Source organism: Microcaecilia unicolor, chromosome 2, assembly GCF_901765095.1.
Source record: "Microcaecilia unicolor chromosome 2, aMicUni1.1, whole genome shotgun sequence".
Classification (NCBI taxonomy): domain Eukaryota; kingdom Metazoa; phylum Chordata; class Amphibia; order Gymnophiona; family Siphonopidae; genus Microcaecilia; species Microcaecilia unicolor.
The window spans coordinates 113,404,953-113,432,775 of NC_044032.1; the positions used below are offsets into that span (position 1 = coordinate 113,404,953).

The 27,823-nt window shown below is 48.9% G+C and overlaps 1 protein-coding gene across 2 annotated transcripts; it reads left to right on the forward strand.

Annotated features, from left to right (window-relative positions):
* The first annotated feature begins 566 nt into the window (after window positions 1-566).
* MRPS36 (mitochondrial ribosomal protein S36) lies at window positions 567-27,823 on the forward strand. 2 transcript variants are annotated; one of them, XM_030193221.1, is made up of 4 exons: window positions 567-672; window positions 15,062-15,125; window positions 15,759-15,949; window positions 27,685-27,823. In XM_030193221.1, exons 1-4 carry the CDS (start codon window positions 634-636, stop codon window positions 27,700-27,702), a joined length of 312 nt encoding a protein of 103 aa, XP_030049081.1. In that variant the 5' UTR covers window positions 567-633; the 3' UTR covers window positions 27,703-27,823. The 2 variants fall into 2 exon arrangements, with proteins under 2 accessions (XP_030049081.1, XP_030049080.1); XM_030193220.1 differs by having other exon boundaries at window positions 568-672; window positions 15,756-15,949.

The following is a 27,823-nucleotide window of genomic DNA, read 5'->3' on the forward strand; positions in this document are numbered from 1 at the left end:
GAGAACAGGTAGACCCGCAAGGGTGGGGGAGGGGGTTTGAGAGGAAGAGTTTCTAGACCCATTGTGCCCTGCCTGCCAATAGAAAGTTATGTCGGGAGGCCAGATGCATCAGAGGGTTGGCTCACTGCAGGCAATCTGTCTTTAGCATCGTGGTACACAAGAGCAATAGTAAAACGTGCAGGAGAGGGAGAGATGCCAGACTGCAGGAGTAAGGAGCCAGCGCTTGAGCTGAGGCTGGGTACATAGGTGTGTGAGTTGGCAAAGGAACTCACATGCGTGACTCAATCGAGTTCCTTCAGCGTATCCAGGGACGGGTGGTTTGCACCCGCAATCATTTAAATATGGGTACCTAAGTTTTCAGCAATTAATTTTTTTACAAACAAATATTAAAATCCCAGAACTTTCCTAACTCATGGTTTTAAATTCTGTGCCTACTTGTAAATGCCACTGCGCTAACCTCTCGTATGATGACCATGCCACCCGCGTGCTACGCACTTGCGTCTTATTTTGTGTCGTTACGTCACGAGGGTTACTGTCTTTGTGGACTCTGATAGGTCGGGGATATTGTGACGCTCCGCCCATCCCCACGCCACTAAAGACACTCCGGAAGTTTAACTGTTTCGTGGGGTCACCATGGGTAGCAAAATGGCGGCGGCCAGCAGGGTCGTTCAGGTAAGGAGAATACTGCTGAAAATGGTGGTGGTGCTGCCAGACAGGAGTTGGGATATAGGCAGAGATGCTGCTATCGGGAATCTGTTTATAAGGAAGCGTATTGTTCTGCCTATTTCTTATAGTTAGTTCACTTTTTTGTACTTTGCTGTTGACCTCCCTTAATTCTGCTTCTTGTATGAGCTTAGTTGCTGCAATATTTTGTGATAGCAAAGTTTTTGAGCAGTGTGGGGTCCTTAGGCGTATATCTTTCTACCTGTGCTTTGCAGTGTCATTACCAGGAAGTGTCCTGAGATCTTGGTCCAGCTTTAGAATTAATGTAGGATGTAGCTGCACTTTAATAGTGCCTCTGGTTTAGTACTTCGTGGAAGCAATAACAGCATCCAAACTACATGCCCATGCTTGTGCATCATGTTCTCTGGTGCAATGCTATATCACAGTTCCAAGTATGGTACTGCATACAGTATGATAGTAAAGATCTAGGTGGCCAATCAGGGCTTCCCAGTAACTGCTGCTCCATATAGATTACTCCAAGCTCTAGAAATGCAGTAATTTCACTTAAGTTTGCAGTTGAAACACTCGATGCTGGGTTTATGCCCTCTTATCATTTGGACATCATCCCCCTAATTCTAAAAAAGTCATCAAAATCATGCTTGCAAATTTGGGCATGCACTCAATTTAATTGAATGAGCTAATTAGTGCCAATAATTGGCATTTTAACAAGCAATTATTGGCACTGATTAGATTTAATTGACACTTAAGTAGGGTTACCATATTTTGTCCCCGCCCTGACCCTTTCACACCCTCGCCCCACCCCCTGTCTCATATTCCACCCCCCCCCGTCACCTCCCCTCCCCTTACTTACTGTCTACTGCCCTGGTGGTCTAGTGACCTCTTCAGGGCAGGAAAGCGGCCTTGTGAGACTTCAACTCTCGGCAGCCATTTTGAATCCTGAGACCGTCACAGCAACAGGGTGCAGGGCAAGGACAGCGCTCCGGGCAGGAAAGAGGGGGCTCTTTCCTGCCCCGAAGAGGTCAGTTTCTATCATTATCAATTTACTATCTTTTCTTTTAGTAGCATAATTTCCCACCACTTCAATCATTAAAAACATCTACATCACATTGATCTCCCTTATTCCTCAATTGGTGGGGTAGACTTGAGACAATAAAAATGACACTCGCTCTCAAGAGTAAATTACCTCTTTTAAGTATACTTCCGCTCTCATTTCCACCATCTTTCTTTAAACAATTAGATAAACTGCTAACAGACTTTCTCTGGTAACACAAACCTCCTCGCATAGCTTCTAGAATACTCCCTAACTACTACTACTACTACTTATCATTTCTATAGCGCTACTAGACGTACGCAGCGCTGTACACTTGAACATGAAGAGACAGTCCCTGCCCGACAGAGCTTACAATCTAATTAGGACAGACAAACAGGACAAACAAAAGATAAGGGAATATTAAAGTGAGGATGATAAAGTAAGGGTTCTGAACAAGTGAATAAGGGTTAGGAGTTAAAAGCAGCATCAAAAAGGTGGGCTTTTAGCTTAGATTTGAAGACGGCCAGAGATGGAGCTTGACAGACCGGCTCAGGAAGTCTATTCCAGGCATATGGTGCAGCAAGATAAAAGGAATGGAGTCTGGAGTTAGCAGTGGAGGAGAAGGGTGCAGATAAGAGAGATTTACCCAGTGAACGGAGGAGAAGGGTGCAGATAAGAGAGATTTACCCAGTGAACGGAGTTCCCGGGGAGGAATGTAGGGAGAGATGAGAGTGGAGATGTACTAAGGAGCTGCAGAGTGATTGCACTTATAAGTCAATAAGAGGAGTTTGAACTGTAACGGATAGGAAGCCAGTGAAGTGACTTGAGGGCTAATATGAGCATAACGACACTGGCAGAATATTAGTCGTGCAGCAGAATTTTTAACAGATTGAAGAGGAGAGAGATGGCTAAGTGGGAGACCTGTGAGAAGCAAGTTGCAATAGTCTAAGCGAGAGGTCATAAGAGTGTGGATGAGGGTTCTGGTAGTGTGCTCAGAAAGGAAAGGGTGAATTTTGGTGATATTATAGAGAAAAAAACGACAGGTTTTAGCAGTTTGCTGAATATGTGCAGAGAAGTAGAGGGAGGAGTCGAAGATGACCCCAAGGTTACGAGCTGATGAGACAGGAAGGATGAGAGTGTGATAGCCACAGAAATAGAGAATGGGGGAGGAGGAGAGGTTAAATGCCTTGGAGGGGTAAACTTCCCAGACTTTGTTCAGTACTACTCAGCATTCATTCTAATTCAAGGAAGTCAATGGTTTCATACATCTCATTCATTTTCTACACCTAGTTGGTTGAAATTGGAAACAGCTTTATCTATGAATATCCCATTGAATAAACTAGCATTTATGTCACCTACTCACTTAAAAATACTTGAAAACTACTCTTGTTTCATTTCAATTATTACAAAATATTTTTTTTAAGCAGGCCAATGGGTTCCATAACTCTGTCTTATAGAATAACTCAAATATATTAATTGCTAAGTCAACCATTCATTGGCCGATTTAGCAATCCCATAACATCTGGTTCATAGATCAATTACTGCTAAATAATACATGCAATCATTTTCTCAACTTAAAACTGAATACAACCTTCCGGATGCAAATTGGAACTTCCATATCATCATGCTGATCAATCCATAGACTGGAGGGTTGTGTCCATCTACCAGCAGGTGGAGATAGAGAGCAATCCTTTTGCCTCCCTATATGTGGTCATGTGCTGCCGGAAACTCCTCAGTATGTTCTCTATCTCAGCAGGTGGTGGTCACACACAGCAGCAGCTCTGGCTAGGCCTCCAAGCCTAATTTTTAGGTTTTGTTGAGTGCCTGGGGTTGAGGGCTCTTCTTGAGCAAGTGCAAACCTGGTGGCGCCAGGTCCCTCCTTTTCTCCCCCCTCCCGCTGGCTCCGTTAAAAAAAAAAAAAAAAAAAATTTGAACGTCCTTAAGGGCGTTTATTTCGACGTTTATTTAAACGTTTATTGCAGCTACTCACTGGGACACCAGGTCGTTACAGCTCGGAGCAAGAAGCAGGTAATTTTTACCTTTTTATAGCGGGCAGGGGGTTCCCCGATTGATCTCCACGTGGCCTATGGCGTCGGAGGGCGAGGGCGCGAAGAATCGCTTCCCGTACCGCGTGTGCGCTTCTAGCGGGGATGCGGGGGTTTTAAAGTCTGATTCGCCCTTGTTGGGTGTCAGTTTGGAGGCCGGTCAGTGTCCCGGGTCTTCCTCCGGCGCGGCGGTTTTTCCCGCCATAAACGCCCATCCCCCGCTGCTCGCCTCCGCCATCTTGGCCGGCCACTCTGCTCGGACGGCTTCTTCTTGGGCCGCCCTTGAGCTGGGAGACGTTCATGCCATGGCCGCCCTTGATTTGGGCGACGGCAAAAAAGCGGCTAAAGTTAAGCGCCGTTCTTCCCGCGCGGCTCCTTCGCGGAGTGTCGCGCCGGACGCCATCTTGGATGCGCAGCATGGTTCTCCCCCGCTCTTGCGAGCGCCGGTTGAGGGTGCGTCTAGGGCTGTGGCCCAGGCTGCTGAATTTATTTTGCTGAGTTTATTTTGCTGCTGCATCAGGCCTTCCTTATGCAGACCGCTGCTCCTTCTCCCTTGTCCGATAAAGGGGTTGAGGCCCCTGGAAGTAAACGCCCTCGGGTGGATGCCCAGGCCTTAGAGGACGCTGTTTCCTCTGATGTAGATGAGGGCAGCGTATCTGAGTTCTCCCAACGGTCCTTTGGGGATTCCTTGGAGGAGACGGATTCCCGCTCGGATGGAGTGGATGACCCCTCTGCAGCACGGATCTTTCGCTCAGAGGGTTTGCCCAACCTGTTAATGCAGGCCATGAGCATTTTGAAGATTTCCTCTCCGGAGGACGTCTCTTCCCTCAGCCCCTGTTGGCTCCACCATTATGCTGGGGACGAAGCGCCCGCCTAGAACCTTCCACGTGCATGATGCCATGCACAGCTGAATTTCTGCTCAATGGGATGTCCCGGAAGCGAGCCTCAAAGTGGCTAGGGCTATGTCTCGCCTCTATCCTTTGCCTGAAAGTGAGCGTGAGGCCTTTATTTGGCCTACCGTGGATTCTTTAATCACTGCGGTGACTAAGAAAACGGCGTTGCCGGTGGAAGGTGGCACGGCCCTAAAGGACGCCCGACAGAAGATTGGAAGCGGCTTTAAGGTCGTCCTTCGAGGCGGCTGCCTTAAGTTTGCAGGCCTCAGTTTGCGGCTCCTATGTGGCCAGGGCGTGCCTGACGATTGTGCAGCGGGCTTCCCCCTCGGATCCTTCCTTGAGGGCTGACTGGCCGGCCCTGGAATCGGGCTTGGCTTATTTGGCAGACTTACTGTATGATGTCTTGAGAGCCTCGGCTAAAGACATGGCTCAGACAGTCTCTGCGCGGCGCTGGCTTTGGCTGAAACATTGGTCTGCGGACCACGCCTCTAAGTCCCGCCTGGCTAAGTTGCCTTTTAAAGGCAAGCTGCTCTTTGGGATCGAGCTGGACAAAATCGTGACCGATCTCGGCACGTCTAAGGGCAAGAGGTTACCAGAGGTCAGTGCTCGGGCCAGTGCTCGCCCCGGTATCTCCAGAGGACGGTTTCAAGAAGCCCGTCGGTACCGCCCGGGCAAGTCGGGCTCCTCTGCCCCCTCTTCCTTCAAAAGGAACTTCTCCCCCAAGCAGCATTCCTTTCGCAGAGACCGCCGTCCCGGAGGTACGCCCTCCGGTCCTCCTCCAGGGTCTCGTACCCAATGACGGGGTCCTGGTCCATGGCCCAGTGCAGATTGGAGGACGCCTGTCCTCGTTTCTGGGCGAGTGGACCAAAGTAACTTCAGACGCTTGGGTGCTGGAAGTCATCAGAGACGGCTACAAGTTAGAGTTCTGCCGACCCTTAAGAGACGGGTTTGTACTCTCTCCCTGCGAGTCTCCGGTCAAAGCTGTGGCAGTGCAGCAGACCTTGGACAACCTGATCCGCCTGGGTGCGGTCGTTCCGGTGCCAGAAAATCAGACTGGCAAGGGACGTTACTCCATTTACTTTGTGGTACCAAAGAAAGGAGGTTCTGTCCGGCCTATCCTCGACCTCAAAGGGGTCAATTGGGCCTTGAAAGTGCGGCACTTTCGCATGGAGACTCTCCGCTCTGTTATAGCGGCAGTGAAGGCAGGAGAGTTCTTGGCTTCCTTGGACATCAAGGAAGCGTACTTGCATATTCCCATCTGGCCTCCTCATCAACGCTTTCTGCGTTTTGCAGTCCTGGGCCGACACTTCCAGTTCAGAGCCCTCCCTTTCGGGTTGGCTACTGCTCTGCAGACCTTCTCCAAAGTAATGGTGGTCATCGCGGCCTTCCTGCGAAAGGAAGGAGTACAAGTCCATCCTTATCTGGACGACTGGTTGATCCGAGCCCCCTCTTATGCAGAGTGCGGCAAAGCTGTGGACCGGGTAGTTGCTCTTTTGAGCTCCCTGGGGTGGATCATCAACTGGGAGAAGAGCCAGCTGCGCCCGACTCAGTCCCTGGAGTATCTGGGAGTTCGATTCGACACCCAAGTGGGCAGAGTGTTCCTGCCAGACAATCGGATTGTCAAGCTTCAGGCTCAGGTGGACCAGTTCCTAGTAGCCTCTCCTATTCGGGCTTGGGACTATGTGCAGCTGTTGGGCTCTATGACGGCCACGATGGAAGTAGTGCCCTGGGCCAGGGCTCATATGAGACCACTACAACACTCTCTGCTGCAGCGCTGGACTCCGATGTCGGAGGATTATGCTGTGCGCCTTCCCTTGGACCCAGCAGTGCGCAAGGCGCTGAGCTGGTGGATGCAGACAGACAAATTGTCTGCGGGAATGCCTCTGGTGACCCTGGAGTGGATTGTCGTCACGACGGACGCCTCTTTGTCGGGCTGGGGAGCCCACTGCTTGGGAAGGACAGCGCAGGGGCTCTGGTCTCCTGCAGAGGCAAAGTGGTCTATCAACCTCCTGGAACTCAGAGCCATTCGGTTGGCGCTTTTGGAGTTCATCCCGGTACTGGAGTTGAAGCCAGTACGGGTCCTGTCGGACAATGCCACGGCTGTGGCCTATGTCAACCGCCAGGGAGGTACCAAGAGCGCCCCTCTAGCCAAGGAGGCCATGAATCTATGCCAGTGGGCGGAAGCGAACCTGGAACAGCTGTCAGCGGCCCACATTGCCGGAGTCATGAATGTCAAGGCGGACTTTCTCAGTTGCCATACCTTGGAGCCCGGAGAGTGGCAGCTATCTGCTCAGGCGTTCTTGGACATCACGAAGCGCTGGGGCCAGCCGAGCCTAGATCTGATGGCGTCATCGGCCAATTGCCAAGTGCCGCGCTTTTTCAGCAGAGGACGGGACCCTCGATCCCTGGGAGTAGATGCTCTTCTCCAGCAGTGGCCGACACAAGAGCTTCTCTGTGTTCCCGCCCTGGCCCATGTTGGGCAGGGTGCTAGACCGGGTGGCAAAGCATCCGGGCCGGATAATCCTGGTGGGTCCGGACTGGCCCAGACGTCCCTGGTATGCGGACTTGATCAGGCTCTCAGTCGACGATCCTCTGCGGCTGCCAGTGCAGCAGGGCCTGTTACATCAGGGTCCCGTGGTGATGGAGGATCCCTCCCCCTTTGGTCTTACGGCCTGGCTATTGAGCGGCAGCGTCTGAGAAAGAAGGGCTTCTCAGACAAGGTCATCGCCACTATGCTGAGAGCGAGGAAGCGCTCTACTTCTACTGCTTACGCCAGGGTTTGGCGTATCTTTGCAGCGTGGTGTGAAGCAGGCTCACTTTCTCCCTTCACTGCTCCAATTTCTTCAGTGTTGGCGTTCCTGCAAGAAGGTCTGGAGAAAGGCCTGTCGCTCAGTTCCCTTAAAGTCCAGGTAGCGGCTCTGGCTTGTTTCAGGGGCCGCCTGAAGTGTGTTTCCCTGGCTTCGCAGCCAGATGTGCGCTTTCTCAAGGGAGTTAATCACCGGCGCCCTCCTCTGCACTCAGTGGTGCCTGCGTGGAATCTCAACCTGGTGCTAAGAGCATTGCAGAAGCCGCCTTTTGAACCCTTGTCGAGGGCATCTCTGAAAGACCTGACGTTGAAAGCAGTCTTTTTGGTGGCTATCACTTCAGCCAGAAGAGTTTCCGAGCTCCAGGCACTCTCATGTCGAGAGCCTTTTCTGCAGTTCACTGAGGCAGGAGTGTCTATTCACACAGTGCCTTCCTTCCTGCCCAAGATTGTTTCTCGCTTCCATGTGAATCAGCAGCTCTGTCTCCCTTCCTTTCGTAGGGAGGACTACCCAGAGGAATACTCTGCTCTCAAATATCTGGATGTGAGACGTGTCATCATCAGATACTTGGAAGTGACCAATGATTTCCGGAAATCGGATCATCTGTTTGTCCTGTTTGCAGGTCCTCGTAAGGGTCTGCAGGCTGCTAAGCCTACAGTGGCAAGATGGGTCAAGGAAGCCATTGCAGCGGCTTATGTGGCCGCGGGGAAGGTGCCGCCTATCCAGCTGAAGGCTCACTCCACTAGAGCTCAGGCGGCCTCGATGGCAGAGGCCAGGTCCGTCTCCTTGGAAGAGATTTGCAAGGCGGCAACTTGGGCTTCGGCCCATACCTTCTCCAGGCATTACCGCTTGACTGTGGCTGCTCGGGCGGAGGCCCGGTTTGGAGCTTCAGTGTTGCGGTCAGGGATTTCTATGTCCCGCCCTGGGTGAGTACTGCTTCGGTACATCCCACCAGTCTATGGATTGATCAGCTTGATGATATGGAAGGTAAAATTATGTATAATCATACCTGATAATTTTCTTTCCATTAATCATAGCTGATCAATCCATAGCCCCTCCCAGATATCTGTACTGTTTATATTCTGGTTGAATTTTAGGTTCAAGTTTAGCCTTCAGTTACTTCAGGAGGACTTCGTGTTCAAGTTCTTCTTTCACTTGGATTCTTCAAGAGTTGAGACGACTTTGTGTTACAGTGAGCTGCTGCATTCCTCTCCCCTCCGTTTTACGGGGCTGGATTGAGACATAAATTCTGCCGGCACTCCCTCCCGCTTCGTGCGGCTGTAGGGCAGCTTTGTACCCCTCCCGCTTCGGCGGTGCTAGGGTCAGTCAGCTCCTCCCGCGGTTGCGGTTGCAGGATAAGCCAGATCCCCCCGCATCGGCGGGTGTGGTGTCCCTCCCCCGCTCCGCGGGGATGAGCTGGACGGATTCCCCTCCCCCACTTGTGTGGGGATGAGCTGGGTTAATTCCCCTCCCCCGTTTCGGCGGTGGTGAGCTGGGCAGAGTGTCCCTTCGTGGGTGTAATTCTCTAAGTGCTGAGTCCTGCGGATGGAGCTTTGATATCGACATACTGAGGAGTTTCCGGCAGCACATGACCACATATAGGGAGGCAAAAGTTTGCTCTCTATCTCCACCTGCTGGTAGATGGACACAACCCACCAGTCTATGGATTGATCAGCTATGATTAATGGAAAGAAAATTATCAGGTATGATTATACATAATTTTACCTTTATACTTGAATTTAACTATATATTTTTCTGTTTTCAATTATACTCAAAATATTTTTCCAAAAAATATTTCCCACCACTGAGATAAGGCTTACAAACCTGTAGCTTCCAACTTTTTGTCTGTTACTACTTTTGTGAAGAGGGAACACAGCTACTTTTCTAATCCTGTGGAGCCTTTTCTGTCTCCAAAGAGCTGTTAAACACATTCTTCAGATGAACCACCAGTATCTCTGAGCTCTCTTATTCTTGGATGTATCTTATCTGGCCCAATGGCGGTCTGTTTTCAGTTTTGCAAATTCATCATAAGCGTGCTCTTTTGTGAATAGCATGGCTTCTTCTCTATTCCCGTATATGGTGTGCCTTTGTTAGTGATGTTTGTTCTTTCTCTAGAATTGTCTTCAGTGATCACTGAACAAATATAATTTTTCATTTCAGTTTTTTCTTTCACTTGTGCTTTTGCCATCATTTTTTTTTTTTACTTGTTTCAGCTTTACCAGGTATTCATAACATGGAATATAATGGCAGATATGGCCTTTCTAATCTGCCTATCCACACAACTATTCAGCTCTACAGTCCCTTCTCTCCCTAAGAGATTCTCTGTGCTTGTGCCATAATTTCTTGAATTCACATATTGTCCTTGTTTCCACTGGGAAGCTGTTCCATGCATTCACCAGCCCTTCAATAAAGAAATGTTTCCTTAAATTTATTCTTGAGTTTATCCCTTTTCACCCTCATCCTATGATCCCTTGTTTTAGAACTTCATTTCAACTAAAAGAAACACACCTCAGATGCATTTATACCTTTTGAAGTATTAAAATATCAGTATTGTATCTCCCACATCTCACTGTTCCTCCAGGGTATACATACTTAGATATTTGTCTATCCTTGCATGCTTTATGACAAAGACTATTGACTATTTGTAGCAGTCCTCTGGACCAGCTCCATCCAGTTAATCATTTTGAAGTTGTGGTCACCAGAATTCTATCACATTTTCTTTCCTGCTAGCCATTCCTATGCATCCAAGCATTTCCTGACTTTTGCTGTTACTGTATTTTATCTGTTTGGCTACTTTAGGATCATTACATACACCAAATCTCACTTTTTTTTTTTATATAAAACTATTTCACCTATACTGTACTGCTCCCTTGGGTTTTGCAGCCCAAATGCATGCCCCTGTATTTTTTTTGTTTTGCATTGAATCTTACCTGTCAATTTTTTGACCCTTCCTCATTTCACTAGATCTGTCCTTGTTTTGTCCACCCTTTCCATGGTGTCTGTTGCAGATTTGGTATTTTCCACAAATGCAAGACTTTTCTGACAGCCCATCTGCAATATTTCTTATGAAATGTGTTCTTTTTGAGATTTTTTTGTGCTTTCTGAATGTTAACCTTTTCACCTTTTTTATCCACCTCATGGAGTACCATATTGATTATTTTTCTTTGGTTTTATCTGAAACCATCAACCTTACATCCAAGAGAGTTTCGCAGCTCTTCCAGTTTGAGGACTTCTCCTTTAAAAATGTATTAGTAAAATTGGAATTCTTTTATATTGAGATCAAGAGCATCTTCACATATTTTGTCACTTTAGCTCTAGATTGGAACTGTATCTAGGGGCAGGGCTGACACAAGAGGTATTTATTTATTAGGATTTATTTACCGCCTTTTTGAAGGAATTCACTCAAGGCAGTGGTGGAGATGAAAACGGTAACGGAATTCAACCATGCGTGGGATAAACATAAAGGAATCCAGTTCAGAAGGATTAGATCCTCAGAAGCTTAGCCGAGATTGGGTGGCAGAGCCAGTGGTGGGAGGCGGGGCTAGTGCTGGGCAGACTTCTACGATCTGTGCCCTGAAAATGGCAGATACAAATCAGGTGTATCCTTGGCCACCTTTAAATCTAGACTGAAAGCCCACCTATTTAACATTGCTTTTGACTCGTAACCACTCGCCTCCACCTACCCTCCTCTCTTCCTTCCTGTACACATTAATTGATTTGCTTATTTTTTTTTTGTCTGTTAGATTGTAAGCTCTTTGAGCAGGGACTGTCTTTCTTCTATGTTTGTGCAGCGCTGCGTACGCCTTGCAGCGCTATAGAAATGCTGAATAGTAGTAGTAGTAGAAGGTAAGGTATACACAAAAAGTAGCACATATGAGTTTATCTTGTTGGGCAGACTGAATGGACAGTGCAGGTCTTTTTCTTCCGTCATCTACTATGTTAGTATGTATATAAGCAATAGATAATTACAGCAGTAAAAATATTCAAACTACAATATAAAGTATGGCATAGCATACTACATTATAATGCTAACGCAATACCCATTTTGATAGACAGCACAGGGTGTAAGCAAAGATGGAACATATAGACAGATAAATAAGGGACCCATTAAAGAGAGCTGTAAATTAGGTCAAAAAGGCGCTTGAACATTATCTTGGCTAGGGTAGGAGGGATATTCTGAAGCCAGCCAAAGAGGCTGGTGGTTCTAAGTTTTGCATCGGTAAACAACTTATGGGTAAGTCCAGCTCCATTGCCAAATTAACAGTAGGTGCATGCATCGCACCATTATAATTCTCTGGATCCGAGACATTGGCTGCTGTGGATCACTTCTCTGTGAAAGAAATCTGTAATATAAAAGCAGCATTCTCCACAAATAATACGTTTCTGTGGCCTGGAGTTCAGTATGCTTTGTTTTGTGCTTTGACATTCATTTATTGAAACTTGTTTGTGCCATGTGAACAGCTGATGCTTATAAACCAACTAAAATGATTTAAGTTATCAGCCACTACTGCAACTGTTTCATGTTTTTGCAACAACCTCATAGTAGAAAACACGGGCATAATCGAATGCGAACGCCCATCTCCATGGGCGTCTATGTCAGAGAACAGGTACGTGAAGGGGCGGGACAGACCGTATTTTTGAAAAAATGGCCGCCCATCTTTTTTTTTCGATACTACGGTTTGTGCCCGGCAAATGCATCGGAGTTGTGCGGATTTGAGCTGGGCGGTTTCATTTTTCAGCGATAATGGAAACTGAAGGCGCCCAGCTCAAAAACAAACAAATCCAAGGCATTTGGTCGTGGGAGGGGCCAGGATTCGTAGTGCACTGGTCCCCCTCACATGCCAGGACACCAACCGGGCACCCTAAGGGGCACTTTTAACAATTAAAAAAAGTAAAATACCTCCCAAGTCCATAGCTCCCTTCCTTTGGGTGCTTAGCCCCTCAAATCCCCCCCAAAACCCATTGCCCACAACTCTACACCATTACCATAGCCCTTATGGCTGAAGGGGGGCACCTACATGTGGGTACAGTGGGTTTTGGGGGTGGTTTGGAGGGCTCCCATTTACCACCACAAGTGTAATAGGTAGGGGGGGATGGGCCTGGGTCCACCTGCCTGAAGTCCACTGCACCCAGTAACAACTGCTCCAGGGACCTGCATACTGCTGGGTATGGCATGTGAGGCTGGCATACAGGCTGGAAAACAAAGTTGTTAAAGTTGGGTTTTTTTTTGGTGGGAGGGGTTTAGTGACCACTGGGGGAGTCAGGGGTGGTCATCCCCGATTCCCTCTGGTGGTCATCTGGTCATTTAGGGCACTTTTTTGGGACTTCGTGAAAAAAAGGGTCCAAAAAAGTGACCTAAATTCGCGCTAAAAACACCTTTCTTTTTTCAATTATCGGCCGAAGGCGCCCATCTCTCGGCCGATAAACACACCCCAGTCCCGCCTTCACCATGCCTCCAACATGCCCCCATCAACTTTGTTCGTTCCCACGACGGAGTGCAGTTGAAGACGGCCAAAATCGGCTTTTGATTATACTGATTTGGGCGCCCTTGCGAGATGGGCGCCTATCTCCCGATTTGGGTCGAAATCTGGGCGCCCATCACTTTCGAAAATAAGGCTGATGGTATAAAACCCAGGATCTTCTGCCAAAACCGAATTTACAACTGAAATTGGTCATTGTTTCAGCGGAAACTGAAAACTGCCCCCCCCCCCCCCACTCCTCTCCGCAGCAGCAGCCTCCTCCTCATACTCCGCTACCACCCTATCCCACCCAACCACCTGTAAGCCCTTCCTGGTCCTACCTTAGGAATCCCTGGTGGTCCAGTGGCCTCCTCGGGGGGCAAGAAGAAACCCCAGTCGCTTCTGCCCCAGATATGCAGAGTCTGGGATAGTTCAGCTCCAGTGGGCCCTTCCTCCTAACACAGTGCTTCACAATCTTTTTGTAGCTGTGACCCCTCTCCCCCCCCCCCCCATAATAGCATCCAAATAAAACTGTGTGACCCCCCCCCCCCCCCCCCAGAAGTGCAGAATCATTATGCACCTTTGAAGAGCCCACCCAAGTCATGACCCCAAATATGTATTTTGTGACACTTGGGGTCCCAAGCCACAGTTTGGGAAGCCCTGCCCTAAGAGACTGAACAGCAAATATATTCTGATCCAATCCACGTATCTCCACTGTTGTTGGGTTGTTATCCAACTAGTATTTCTGAAGAATAGGAATTGATGTAAGATCTCAGAGAGCAGGGCTGTCACTGCAGTGTAGAAACACCCAAAGTTCCTATACTTCCCTCTTCCCAAGGACGGCACTGCCCAGAGTAATAATGGGGCCATGTTTAAAACAACTTATTGTATATTTTACAGTGATTTAGACAAACAGCAATCATTTGACATTCTCTGAAATTCTTTTGTAACCTGCGGCAGAATTACACTGTAAAATTATCCTAATGTGAAAGTGTAATAATGTAAAATTTCAAAAGAGAATAATATATAGGAACCTGTTCAAAATAAAATCGCTCTAGGACAGGGATGCACAATTCAGTCTTGGAGGCCACAAACACAGTTAGGTTTTCAGGTTATCATTAATGAATATGTGGCCCTGGATTAATCATTAAGGGATCCTTTTACTAAGCCACGGGAAAAAGTGGCCTGCGGTAGTGTGGGCATGTGTTGTTGGTTCTTGCCGGGCCAGTTTTTACCTTGTCTGGAAAAAAGGACTTTTTTTTCAATGGGCCGGGAAAAGGTCCCTCAGTAAAATTGAAACCAGCGCGCGCCTGTTTACGGCCTGAGCCCTTAACGCTATCCATTAAACTAGCAGTAAGGGCTTATGTGCTACACACATGGTGACCAGTTGGTGCGCACCAACTGCAGATTAACACCGGAAATACCATTCGTGATAGGAAATAAAATAATTTGTCCCGGTGATATGGGCGCGCGTCAAATCTGAAATTACCGCAAGGGGGTGTGCTAACCTAGCGATAGTCTCGTTTTGGCACACGCTGCATGCACATAGAGCCTACCGTGACTTTTGTAAAAGGACCCCTAAGTAAAATAAGCATGTGCTTAGAGCATCAAGGGATGGGGTACACCACAGAGTTTAGCTATCATGCCCTTAACCTTCACTGCTATATGCCACACACATGAATTTCAGTGTTTTTCTAATCATTATAAATATATGTGATGTTTTGTTTCACACAATAATGATATCTCTCAGCACTTACTGAGACTTAGTATCTTTTCAGTTAAGCAGTGGAAGGGCCGAGGAGCACCATTGTCAGGCTGTTCTTAGGGCATCATTTGGTCTTAACCTGGCCCTGTGAATATGTATGAGAGTGTAGATCTCTGACATTCATATTAGGGACTTCCTGGAAATCAGGCCTGTTTGCAGCCCTCCAGGACTTATGCACACCTGCTCTAGAACTTTTGAATAGTGAAATGCTAATACAGTATCTTTGATTTAAACAAAAATATGTGATTTCTGTATTTTATGTTAGTCGTGGGAATGCTGAAGTTCTGTGTTTTTTGCTATCACTGCCCTGTGTATCCAGTGGTGCTTGGGTGAATGATTTCTTCAAAGATTTGAAGCAAATTGTTTATTCTATTGCTTTAGGTTGTCAAACCACATTCACCACTAATTAAGTTTCCTGACAGAAAAACCAGCCCTAGGCCTAATGGTAAGTTGGTGGATTGCAACAGGGAAGGAGACATTTGCAGGTATTTGACAGTCTTCCATATATTTTTTTTCTTGACCATAAAGTGGCCTCCTTGTTTCCATTTTTATGGTTCAGGTTGACTGATCTCTATATGCCTTTAATCGCATATCTGAACATGGCACACACGGCAGATGGAACCTACTTAGTGCCATCATTTTCTCATAGATGTTTATTGTTAGCATACTGTACAATGGAACAAAACATTGAGGGCTAGATTTACTAAAGGGTGCTACCACCTATTGACATACTTTTCGTGAATGGATCCTATTGCACAAAATGGGATGTGTGGTAAGTAATGCATATTAGCCTGCTGACCCAGTAGCGTTCTTTAGTAAATCTAGCCTTAACTGAACTAAATATATGAATGATAAAGTTGTCAATTTCTGATTCACTCTGCCTTTAAATTTATTTGCTGTAAACCAGTTTTTGCTGGGAAAGAATCATCAGCAAAAGTTACGTCTTTTAAGACATGGGGCTGAAGAGCATAGGTTTTTTTTTCCTGATTAAATATTCTTTGCTTCAGAAATATAAACTGTTAATCAACTACTTACTGCATTTGTTTAAAGCTATACTTTTTTTTTTCTTTTCCAGTAGAAGAAGCATTAAAGTCAATGGTATTAGCCCCTACAGCTTCACAATCTTTAGGTGCCAAAGGCCCAGGAATTCACAACATGTCATTCTTAAGCAAAACACAAGAAACGCCAGATACTTTAGACCTAGTAAGAACATTGCCTCAAAAATACCGGAGGAAAGCGGTGTCCACAGAGGAGATGGACTATATTCAAGTAAGTGGTTTCACATTTCTGCCACTGCATATATTTTGTATACATCTCTGATGCCATAGATACTCTCTGTGCATAATACTATGGCATATAGCATCTGCTTCTTCCTAACAGTTCTTTGCAAAGATATGCTTTCTAACTTGAGCACTGTACTCGGAGTAACCCTTCTAGTTGTGCATTTGCTGATGAGGTAGAAAGTTGAATGTATAGATAACAGCCACATTAGGCTGTTCAGGTTATTATGGGACATTGTGGTTGGACCTGGGAGAGAGGGATGTGAGATGTATGTTCAGCTACCCAGGAGGATGGCATATAATAGAAGAAGACAACAATAACTGTCTTGAAAAAGGGAGTGACATCCTGCAGGTGGTTATGATTTATGACTGGGAGCTGCAATATATCAGTGTGGACAGGAAGAATGGGCAGATAAGATGAACTCGAAATATTTTTCTGTCATAACCAACTAACTGATAAGGGAAGCAATGGATTAAAGTTCTTTATTGGCCTTCCAATTTCCTCTGACTTTTCCAGACCAATTGCTTCAACTCTGTTTTGTGCTATAATTAGGGGAACTTTGTTAGGATCTGAAATCAAGGTGTCATGTCTCCCGCTCCTACCTGTGCCCCCGTTGGGGCAGGCGATGGCCCTCGGGCGGCGCAGCGTCCAGGGGGGCGGAGACGGACCTCCGCGGCAGCCGATGCTGCCACGGGTCAAACCGAGGCCGGCGGTCCGCTGGACCGAACGCCGGCCTCGGAGGAGGAAGCACGCCGGCCAAAATGGCGGCTCCGGCGTCGGCATCACCCTGGCTAGGGGCGGATCAGCGCAGAAGTTCCGCCCCTCGCGCCGGATTGGAGCACCGGCGCTGGGACTCCGCCTGCAGGGCAGTTCGGCCAATCGGGCCCCCTATTGTCTGCCAGGACTCGGGGATTGGTTCTCTCTCCGTGGGAGGGGCGGATTGGCGCTAAATTTAAATGGACAGACTGGAAGAGTCCAGTGCTTCCGGTTCTTTTGTCCGAAGCCGACGCCATGGATCTGGGAAGCTTGATTCTTCAGAGACTGTGTTCCTTTGACTTGCTGGCCGTCCTTGCCAGCAGCCTTCAGAGACTGTGTTCCTTTGACTTGCTGGCCGTCCTTGCCAGCAGCCTTCAGAGACTGTGTTCCTTTGACTTGCTGGCCGTCCTTGCCAGCAGCCTTCAGAGACTGTGTTCCTTTGCCGTGCTGGCCGTCCCTGCCAGCAGCCCTCGGAGACTGTGTTCCTCTTCGGGCTAGCCGTCCTTGCTAGCCACCTCCAAGGGATTGTGTTCCTCTTCGGGCTAGCCGTCCTTGCTAGCCACCTCCAAGGGATTGTGTTCCTCTTCAGGCTAGCCGTCCTTGCTAGCCACCTCCAAGAGATTGTGTTCCTCCTCAGGCTAGCCGTCCTTGCTAGCCACCTCTAGAGACTGTGTTCCTCGTCACGCTAGCCATCCTTGCTAGCCACCTCCAAGAGATTGTGTTCCTCTTCAGGCTAGCCGTCCTTGCTAGCCACCTCCAAGAGATTGTGTTCCTCTTCAGGCTAGCCGTCCTTGCTAGCCACCCCCAAGAGCTTGTGTTCCTCTTCAGGCTAGCCGTCCTTGCTAGCCACCTCTAGAGACTGTGTTCCTCGTCACGCTAGCCGTCCTTGCTAGCCACCTCCAGAGACTGTGTTCCGCTTCGAGCTAGCCGTCCGCTAGCCACCTTCAGCGACTGTATTCCCCTTCAGTGCTAGCCGTCCTTGCTAGCTGCCCTTCAGAGACTGTGTTGCTGACTACCAGCCAGGCCGGCCGTCACCCCGCGGTTCCAGCAGTCCTGCTGACCGCCTGCAGCTGGGGGCTCAACCCTTGGTGAACGGCGGTCGCCGCGGGTGAAGATTCGGGGTGCGCGGCTGTCCTCAGAGGTCTTGCGGGGCCTCAGGGAACCTAAGGGCTCACCAATAACCGAAACAGGACACAAGGTGCTCTTTATATCTTGTGCAACAACTGGAAATTTCTTCTGTAGTACTAAACTTCCCCTTTGTAATTTGGGCCAAGGGAGATAGAGTATGGCAACATTTGGAACTTGCTGGTAGATATTACTGTAGGAGCAGAAAAGGCGGAGACGGCCAAAGGATGTCACAGGAGGCACACTATTGAAACTAGTTTATTGATGTGACCCAACACGGCCATGTTTTGGCATGTCCCTGCATGACCCCTGACACAGGCACATGCCAGAACACAGCTGTGTCAGGTCATATCAGTAAAGTGGTTCCAATAGTGTGACTCCAGTGACATCCTTATCTGTTTTGGCCAACCATGCCTTTTCTTCTATGGTACAGTTGAGGTCTGGTGTTCCATGTTCTGTTTTTTTAGGTATTACTGTTGACCAGGAGTTCTCAACTCAGTGCTTTGTACACACCCAGCCCAAGACTGGATTGAGAATCACTGCTGTAAATCAATATCCCTTCCAGGAAATGTGAGCTTTCTCAAGCTTAGCTATCTTGAGAAGCAGGAAAAGGTCAGGATAGACACTGAGATTTCAGCATGGCAATGTACAGCACTGCTGCTAGAGCATCTAGCTAGACTTGTCCTAGATTAACATTTATCTAAAACTTTTACTAGTTTATTTATTTTGGACTTTTGATATACTGCTGCAAGGCCTACACATAGGCATCTGAGCAGTTTACATAAAAAGAAGAAGCAGTGTAAAAAATCAGTAGCAGCGGTTACATAGCACAAGCTAGAGGCAGCATTTACAACAATTTAGCAATTAAGTAGTGTTAGAGGGAAAAAAAAGAGAGATGAGATGGGTCTTAAGGGTTTGTTTAAAAGCAGCAACAGAGGGTTGATTCCTAATATATAGTTTATAATGCCATTTGGTAGTAAGATGCTGTTACATGAAGCAAGTTCACATGAGAAACCTGGCAGCTGACTGTATGCAGAGGAAGTGCAAGACATTAAAATCAAATATGGAGTAAAATGTTCATCCAGTGTTCTTCTGTGATAGGTTACTTGGTTAACAGGTTCTAATACTTAAAAAGATGACCAGTATTTCTTGGGTATTTTCAAAGATATGTTCTTTACTGACAGAAGTAAAGCTTAGTGGTTGGTAAGGAAGTATGACTGTTTCAGAGGTACTTGTAAAGAGCTTATCAAGGAACATAATGTTAAATGCAGTTCCATATCATCATGCTGATCAGTCCATAGACTGGTGAGTTGTGTCCATCTACCAGCAGGTGGAGATAGAGAGCAATCCTTTTGCCTCCCTATATGTGGTCATGTGCTGCCGGAAACTCCTCAGTATGTTCTCTATCTCAGCAGGTGGTGGTCACACACAGCAGCAGCTCTGGCTAGGTCTCCAAGCCTAATCTTTAGGTTTTGTTGAGTACCTGGGGTTGAGGGCTCTTCTTGAGCAAGTGCAAACCTGGTGGCGCCAGGTCCCTCCTTTTCTCCCCCCTCCCGCTGGCTCCGTTAAAAAAAAAAAAAAAAATTTTGGGACGTCCTTAAGGGCGTTTATTTCGACGTTTATTTAAACGTTTATTGCAGCTACTCACTGGGACACCAGGTCGTTACAGCTCGGAGCGAGAAGCAGGTAATTTTTACCTTTTTATAGCGGGCAGGGGGTTCCCGATCGATCTCCACGTGGCCTATGGCGTCGGAGGGCGAGGGCGCGAAGAATCGCTTCCCGGACCGCGTGTGCGCTTCTAGCGGGGATGCGGGGGTCTTAAAGTCTGATTCACCCTTGTTGGGTGTCAGTTCGGAGGCCGGTCAGTGTCCCGGGTCTTCCTCCGGTGCGGCGGTTTTTCCCGCCATAAACGCCCATCCCCCGCTGCTCGCCTCCGCCATCTTGGCCGGCCACTCTGCTCGGACGGCTTCTTCTTGGGCCGCCCTTGAGCTGGGAGACGTTAATGCCATGGCCGCCCTTGATTTGGGCGACGGCAAAAAAGCGGCTAAAGTTAAACGCCGTTCTTCCCGCGCGGCTCCTTCACGGAGTGTCGCGCCGGACGCCATCTTGGATGCGCAGCATGTTTCTCCCCCGTTCTTGCGAGCGCCGGTTGAGGGTGCGTCTAGGGCTGTGGCCCAGGCTGCTGAAGTGCACAGTCTGGGGGGTTTCTCCCCCGAGTTTATTTTGCTGCTGCATCAGGCCTTCCTTATGCAAAACGCTGCCCCTTCTCCCTTGTCCGATAAAGGGGTTGAGGCCCCCGGAAGTAAACGCCCTCGGGTGGATTCCCAGGCCTTAGAGGACTTTGTTTCCTCTGATGTAGATGAGGGCAGCGTATCTGAGTTCTCCCAACGGTCCTTTGGGGATTCCTTGGAGGAGACGGATTCCCGCTCGGATTGAGCGGATGACCCCTCTGCAGCGCGGATCTTTCGCTCAGAGGATTTGCCCAACCTGTTAGCGCAGGCCATGAGCATTTTGAAGATTTCCTCTCCAGAGGACGTCTCTCTCTCAGCCCCTGTTGGCTCCGCCATTATGCTGGGGACGAAGCGCCCGCCTAGAACCTTCCACGTGCATGATGCCATGCACACCTTAATTTTGGCTCAATGGGATGTCCCGGAAGCGAGCCTCAAAGTGGCTAGGGCTATGTTCCGCCTCTATCCTTTGCCTGAAAGTGAACGGGAGGCCTTTCTTTGGCCTACCGTGGATTCTTTAATCACTGCGGTGACTAAGAAAACGGCGTTGCCGGTGGAAGGTGGCACGGCCCTAAAGGACGCCCAAGACAGAAGATTGGAGGCGGCCTTAAGGTCGTCCTTTGAGGCGGCTGCCTTAAGTTTGCAGGCCTCAGTTTGCGGCTCCTACGTGGCCAGGGCATGCCTGACGATTGTGCAGCGGGCTTCCCCCTCGGATCCTTCCTTGAGGGCTGATTGGCCGGCCCTGGAATCGGGCTTGGCTTATTTGGCAGACTTACTGTATGATGTCTTGAGAGCCTTGGCTAAAGGTATGGCTCAGACAGTCTCTGCGCGGCGGTGGCTTTGGCTGAAACATTGGTCTGCGGACCACGCCTCTAAGTCCCGCCTGGCTAAGTTGCCTTTTAAAGGCAAGCTGCTCTTTGGGGTCGAGCTGGACAAAATTGTGACCGATCTCGGCACGTCTAAGGGCAAGAGGTTACCAGAGGTCAGGGCTCGGGCCAGTGCTCGCCCCGGTATCTCCAGAGGACGGTTTCAGGAAGCCCGTCGGTACCGCCCGGGCAAGTCGGGCTCCTCTGCCCCCTCTTCCTTCAAGAGGAACTTCTCCCCCAAGCAGCATTCCTTTCGCAGAGACCGCCGTCCCGGAGGTGCGCCCTCCGGTCCTCCCCCAGGGTCTCGTGCCCAATGACGGGGTCCTGGTCCATGGCCCAGTGCAGATTGGAGGACGCCTGTCCTCGTTTCTGGGCGAGTGGACCAGGGTAACTTCAGACGCTTGGGTGCTGGAAGTCATCAGAGACGGCTACAAGCTAGAGTTCTGCCGACCCTTAAGAGACGGGTTTGTACTCTCTCCCTGCAAGTCTCCGGTCAAAGCTGTGGCAGTGCAGCAGACCTTGGACAATCTGATCCGCCTGGGTGCGGTCGTTCCGGTGCCAGAAAATCAGACTGGCAAGGGACGTTACTCCATTTACTTTGTGGTGCCAAAGAAAGGAGGTTCTGTACAGCCTATCCTCGACCTCAAAGGGGTCAATCGGGCCTTGAAAGTTCGGCACTTTCGCATGGAGACTCTCCGCTCTGTTATAGCGGCAGTGAAGGCAGGGGAGTTCCTGGCATCCTTGGACATCAAGGAAGCGTACTTGCATATTCCCATCTGGCCTCCTCATCAACGCTTTCTGCGTTTTGCAGTCCTGGGCCAACACTTCCAGTTCAGAGCCCTCCCATTCGGGTTGGCTACTGCTCCGCGGACCTTCTCCAAAGTAATGGTGGTCATCGCGGCCTTCCTGCGAAAGGAAGGAGTACAAGTCCATCCTTATCTGGACGACTGGTTGATCCGAGCCCCCTCTTATGCAGAGTGCGGCAAAGCTGTGGACCGGGTGATTGCTCTTTTGAGCTCCCTGGGGTGGATCATCAACTGGGAGAAAAGCCAGCTGCGCCCGACTCAGTCCCTGGAGTATATGGGAGTTCGATTCGACACCCAAGTGGGCAGAGTGTTCCTGCCGGACAATCGGATTGTCAAACTTCAGGCTCAGGTGGACCAGTTCCTAGTAGCCTCTCCTATTCGGGCTTGGGACTATGTGCAGCTGTTGGGCTCTATGACGGCCACGATGGAAGTAGTGCCCTGGGCCAGGGCTCATATGAGACCACTACAACACTCTCTGCTGCAGCGCTGGACTCCGGTGTCGGAGGATTATGCTGTGCGCCTTCCCTTGGACCCAGCAGTGCGCAAGGCGCTGAGCTGGTGGCTGAAGACAGACAAGTTGTCTGCAGGGATGCCTCTTGTGACCCCGGAGTGGATTGTCGTCACGACGGACGCCTCTTTGACGGGCTGGGGAGCCCACTGCATGGGAAGGACAGCGCAGGGGCTCTGGTCTCCTGCAGAGGCAAAGTGGTCTATCAACCTCCTGGAACGCAGAGCCATTTGGTTGGCGCTTTTGGAGTTCCTCCCGGTACTGGCGTTGAAGCCAGTACGGGTCCTGTCGGACAATGCCACGGCTGTGGCCTATGTCAACCGCCAGGGAGGTACCAAGAGCGCCCCTCTAGCCAAGGAAGCCATGAATCTATGCCAGTGGGCGGAAGCGAACCTGGAACAGCTGTCAGCGGCCCACATTGCCGGAGTCTTGAATGTCAAGGCGGACTTTCTCAGTCGCCATACCTTGGATCCCGGAGAGTGGCAGTTATCGGCTCAGGCGTTCTTGGACATCACGAAGCGCTGGGGCCAGCCGAGCCTAGATCTGATGGCGTCATCGGCCAATTGCCAACTGCCGCGCTTTTTCAGCAGAGGACGGGACCCTCGATCCCTGGGAGAGATGCTCTTCTCCAACAGTGGCCGACACAAGAGATTCTCTATGTGTTCCCGCCCTGGCCCATGTTGGGCAGGGTGCTAGACCGGGTGGCAAAGCATCCGGGCCGGATAATCCTGGTGGGTCCGGATTGGCCCAGACGTCCCTGGTATGCGGACTTGATCAGGCTCTCAGTGGACGAACCTCTGCGACTGCCAGTGGAACAGGGCCTGTTACATCAGGGTTCCGTGGTGATGGAGGATTCCTCCCCCTTTGGTCTTACGGCCTGGCTATTGAGCGGCAGAGTCTGAGGAAGAAGGGCTTCTCAGACAAGGTCATCGCCACTCTGCTGAGAGCGAGGTAGCGCTCTACTTCTACTGCTTACGCCAGGGTTTGGCGTTCCTTTGCAGCGTGGTGTGAAGCAGGTTCACTTTCTCCATTTACTGCTCCAATTTCTTCAGTGCTGGCGTTCCTGCAAGAAGGTCTGGAGAAAGGCCTGTCGCGCAGTTCCCTGAAAGTCCAGGTAGCGGCCCTGGCTTGCTTCAGGGGCCGCCTGAAGGGTGCTTCCCTGGCTTCGCAGCCAGATGTGGTGCGTTTCCTCAAGGGAGTTAATCACCTGCGCCCTCCTCTGCACTCAGTGGTGCCTGCGTGGAATCTCAACCTGATGCTAAGAGCCTTGCAAAAGCCGCCTTTTGAACCCTTGTCGAGGGCATCTCTGAAAGACCTGACGTTGAAAGCAGTCTTTTTGGTGGCTATCACTTCAGCCAGAAGAGTTTCCGAGCTCCAGGCACTCTCATGTCGAGAGCCTTTTCTGCAGTTCACTGAGGCAGGAGTGACTATTCGCACAGTGCCTTCCTTCCTACCCAAGATTGTTTCTCGTTTCCATGTGAGTCAGCAGCTCTGTCTCCCTTCCTTTCGTAGGGAGGACTACCCAGAAGAGTATTCTGCTCTCAAATATCTGGATGTGAGACGGGTCTTCATCAGATACTTGGAAGTGACCAATGATTTCCGGAAATCGGATCATCTGTTTGTCCTGTTTGCAGGTCCTCGTAAGGGTCTGCAGGCTGCTAAGCCTACAGTGGCAAGATGGGTCAAGGAAGCCATTGCAGCGGCTTATGTGGCCGCGGGGAAGGTGCCGCCTATCCAGCTGAAGGCTCACTCCACTAGAGCTCAGGCGGCCTCGATGGCAGAGGCCGGGTCCGTCTCCTTGGAAGAGATATGCAAGGCGGCAACTTGGGCTTCGGCCCATACATTCTCCAAGCATTACCGCTTGACTGTGGCTGCTCGGGCGGAGGCCCGGTTTGGAGCTTCAGTGTTGAGGTCAGGGATTTCAATGTCCCGCCCTGGGTGAGTACTGCTTCGGTACATCCCACCAGTCTATGGATTGATCAGCATGATGATATGGAAGGTAAAATTATGTATCATACCTGATAATTTTCTTTCCATTAATCATAGCTGATCAATCCATAGCCCCTCCCAGATATCTGTACTGTTTATATTCTGGTTGAATTTTAGGTTCAAGTTTAGTCTTCAGTTCCTTCAGGAGGACTTCGTGTTCAAGTTTTTTCAATTGGATTCTTCAAGAGTTGAGACGAGTTTGTGTTACAGTGAGCTGCTGCATTCCTCTCCCCTCCGTTTTCGGGGCTGGATTGAGACATAAATTCTGCCGGCGCTCCCTCCCGCTTCGTGCGGCTGTAGGGCAGCTTTGTACCCCTCCCGCTTCGGCGGTGTTAGGGTCAGTCAGCTCCTCCCGCGGTTGCGGTTGCAGGATAAGCCAGATCCCCCCGCATCGGCGGGGTGGTGTCCCTCCCCCGCTCCGCGGGGATGAGCTGGACGGATTCCCCTCCCCCACTTGTGTGGGGATGAGCTGGGTTAATTCCCCTCCCCCGTTTCGGCGGTGGTGAGCTGGGCAGAGTGTCCCTTCGTGGGTGTAATTCTCTAAGTGCTGAGTCCTGCGGATGGAGCTTGGATATCGACATACTGAGGAGTTTCCGGCAGCACATGACCACATATAGGGAGGCAAAAGGATTGCTCTCTATCTCCACCTGCTGGTAGATGGACACAACCCACCAGTCTATGGATTGATCAGCTATGATTAATGGAAAGAAAATTATCAGGTATGATACATAATTTTACCTTGTTTTGCTTGCTATCCATTAGTGTAGCTGCTCTCCTTCACCTGCCACTTAGCAGGAGCCACACCTCTCCTCTACCAGCTTCCTATGAGAGCTGTTTCAGAAAGTGAGCAGTATCTTGCTTTCAGGACTTGATGCTTCAATCTCTTTCCTTTTAAGCACAGAAGGGGAGCAAAACCTTAATTCCCTACACATAAGAGAGCATATGTTTCAGGTCACGATAGAGCAGCTCTGAGAATTTTTCATCTTCCCAATTGGTACTGTAAAATGAAATCTTTAAACATGGACGGAATTATGCTCATTTCTCCGCACAGCAGAAAGTCGACAGGACTTCCTTGACGGTGGAAACTGATGTGGTCAGTTTCTGACTTTTCATGAGCTTATATTTGCCATGAGGATGGATAATTGCACCATTCACTTTTACAGATTTGTCTTTTGGGGGGGGTGGAGGGGGGGAACAGCAGTAGTGAGCGCACAAGTTTCACAAATATATATTTTTCACATGCCCTTTCTGCAGTTGTTGCCACAAACTGAGGCATCTTCCCAGCCATAGCTGGAGATGGGCATTTGTGAGCAGCAGAGCTGTTTGGTAGGAGAGCTCCTCTGTATTAAACGAGCACTGTGTCACGATATTCAGAAATGGAGTGAGCCCTTGTGCTGATCCGAAGATCAACAGTCAGAATTCCCAAAGCTTCACCTGCAGCGACCACCATTCCCCAGCAGTTGAGCCCCTGGGTTCAGGTGGCCAGCAGGACTTGGAGATGGGATGAGAGTAGGACTCAGGGATGACAGCGACAGCAGCGAACAAGAGAGGTCAGGGTTAGGGTAGGCAGCAGTCCGGCAGGAGTCTGGTCCAGGCACAGAGTCAGGGCAGGCAGCAGTCCAGCAGAAGTCAGGTCCAGGCACAAAGTCAAAACCAAATAATAAGCAGTAGTCACAACAGGAACGCACCAGATACCAGGAAGAAGTAGATGAGGCAAAGAGAGGAGGGAAACATCTAGTTTTAAAGTTAAGGCGTCTGACATCAGTGTAGGCGTGTCCAAACCGGAACTGAAGGGAGAAGTGTTTGCTAGCCTCTGCCTCCACATCTGATGTTCCAAGTGCGTGACACAATGTAGGTGAGACTCTGCAATTATAGACTGCTTGGGGGCTGGTGTTCTTCCAGCTTGTGTTTGGGGACTAGAATGTTGTTGTTTTTCTGGGGAAATCTCTCTTCATCCTACACTAGTACATGAATCAAACAATTCATGCACATTTATAGGAAATTCTGTTTGTTTTAAAAGAAATAGTTTATTAGAGGCTTGTAGCTTAATTTTTTTTGTTTGTTTGTTTTAGAAGGACATTTTACAGAAAAAAAAGCTAAGTACAATTAAACAAGTAGGCCAAAAAAAAAAAAAAAAAAACACAAGTAGGGTGACCAGCCCTAGTTCTGTTTTGCAGAGACACTTATGGGCAAAACTTTATCAGCTTCCTTGCACTTACTGTTACTCTATTTTCCACTCTGTATATATTCCCGGAGTTGGTACTCTCCTCTCCGGAACCTGTAAGCCACATTGAGCCTACTGTTATGCGGAAAAACGTGGGATACAAATGTAGTAAATAAATAGAGCCGAACAGGTTTTAATAAATACATCAGTAAAGATATAGTGTGCATGCTGAAATACTACTGAATGATGCACTCATTGTTAACCCAAACATGAAAAAAACAGCATCTACACTACTTACGCTATTAGTATGTATGCCACTGCAGCTTTGACTGCTTACTAAGCAGGAAGTAGGTGCTAACATGTGTAGTCCTCTTTACCTCTGTGTTCAGCCACCTTGCTGAACACCTGTATAATATAAATGTAAGCCTGAGATAATAGGGTCAGTTGTCAGTGTTGAAGGCAGGGAACATTCCAAGACCCTGGGAGCTGAGGTGAAAGAAGACTTCTGATGGGAAGAAACATACTGTAAGTATGATCTTCAGAGGTCTACCAAGGAACAACTGGCCTCCAGATGATGCCTCAGCATGTCCATTCCATTGAGAGCAGAAAGGGAAACCTCCCATCCATGAATGAAAAAATCCCCAGGATACACTCTTCCCACCTCTATGAGCATCTTCTGCCATTAGCTCAATATTGTCATACTGATAGCTGTTCATTCCGAAGCCTCAGCATGAACAGCTGTAACTATGACAATATTAACCTCATCAGTAACTGCCAGGTTCTCCTATTACTTAAGCCCCTGAAATAACATGCATGCTAAAAGTTAACACCTGGTCTGAGCTACAGATTTAGGATTTAGGCCTAAACTGCACCCGGAGGAGAGCATATTATGCTGTTTAAAACAGTCATCCTATGCTGAGGTCTTTGAGTGGCCTGTTTAACGTGCATTCTAGGGCCATTGTGTGTAGCCCATTAGCTTTGGTGCACACTAATCTTTATAAATAAACCCTATATGATGGGTATGATCAGTTACAGGAAAGGGCCACAATCTGATGGGCCAAACTACTTAATTTATCCTGAAAAGCGATCAAATTACCTTTTTTAATACCGATGGCAGTTTGTGGGGGGAGGGGGTTCCCACTTTTTTATCTGCAAACTAACACCTGAGCCCCTGAACAGAATCTTATTAGGGTTAACAATTTGTATTTCAGTTAGAAGTAGTAGAATTCAGTAGGTTCTGACTTTATTCCCTTAATCTGTCTGTCTCTGTTTCTTTTCCAGCGAGGTGGGCCAGAGTGACAACAGATGAACCTACTGCCAACGGGGAGTCGCAGGGCTTGTGATGCAAGCTTTTGTTAGCGTATTATAAATAACTGTACGCTAAATAGCTTTAATAAAGATGCTTGTACACTTCTCGACA

What these genes read in the sequence shown, in the direction of transcription:
- MRPS36 (XM_030193220.1), top strand. Translation starts at nt 634, where the DNA reads ATGGGTAGCAAAATGGCGGCGGCCAGCAGGGTCGTTCAG. An exon ending in CGGCCAGCAGGGTCGTTCAG is followed by an intron (nt 673 to 15,061) that starts GTAAGGAGAATA and finishes CTATTGCTTTAG; the next exon opens with GTTGTCAAACCACATTCACC. An exon ending in AACCAGCCCTAGGCCTAATG is followed by an intron (nt 15,126 to 15,755) that starts GTAAGTTGGTGG and finishes TTTCTTTTCCAG; the next exon opens with TAGAAGAAGCATTAAAGTCA.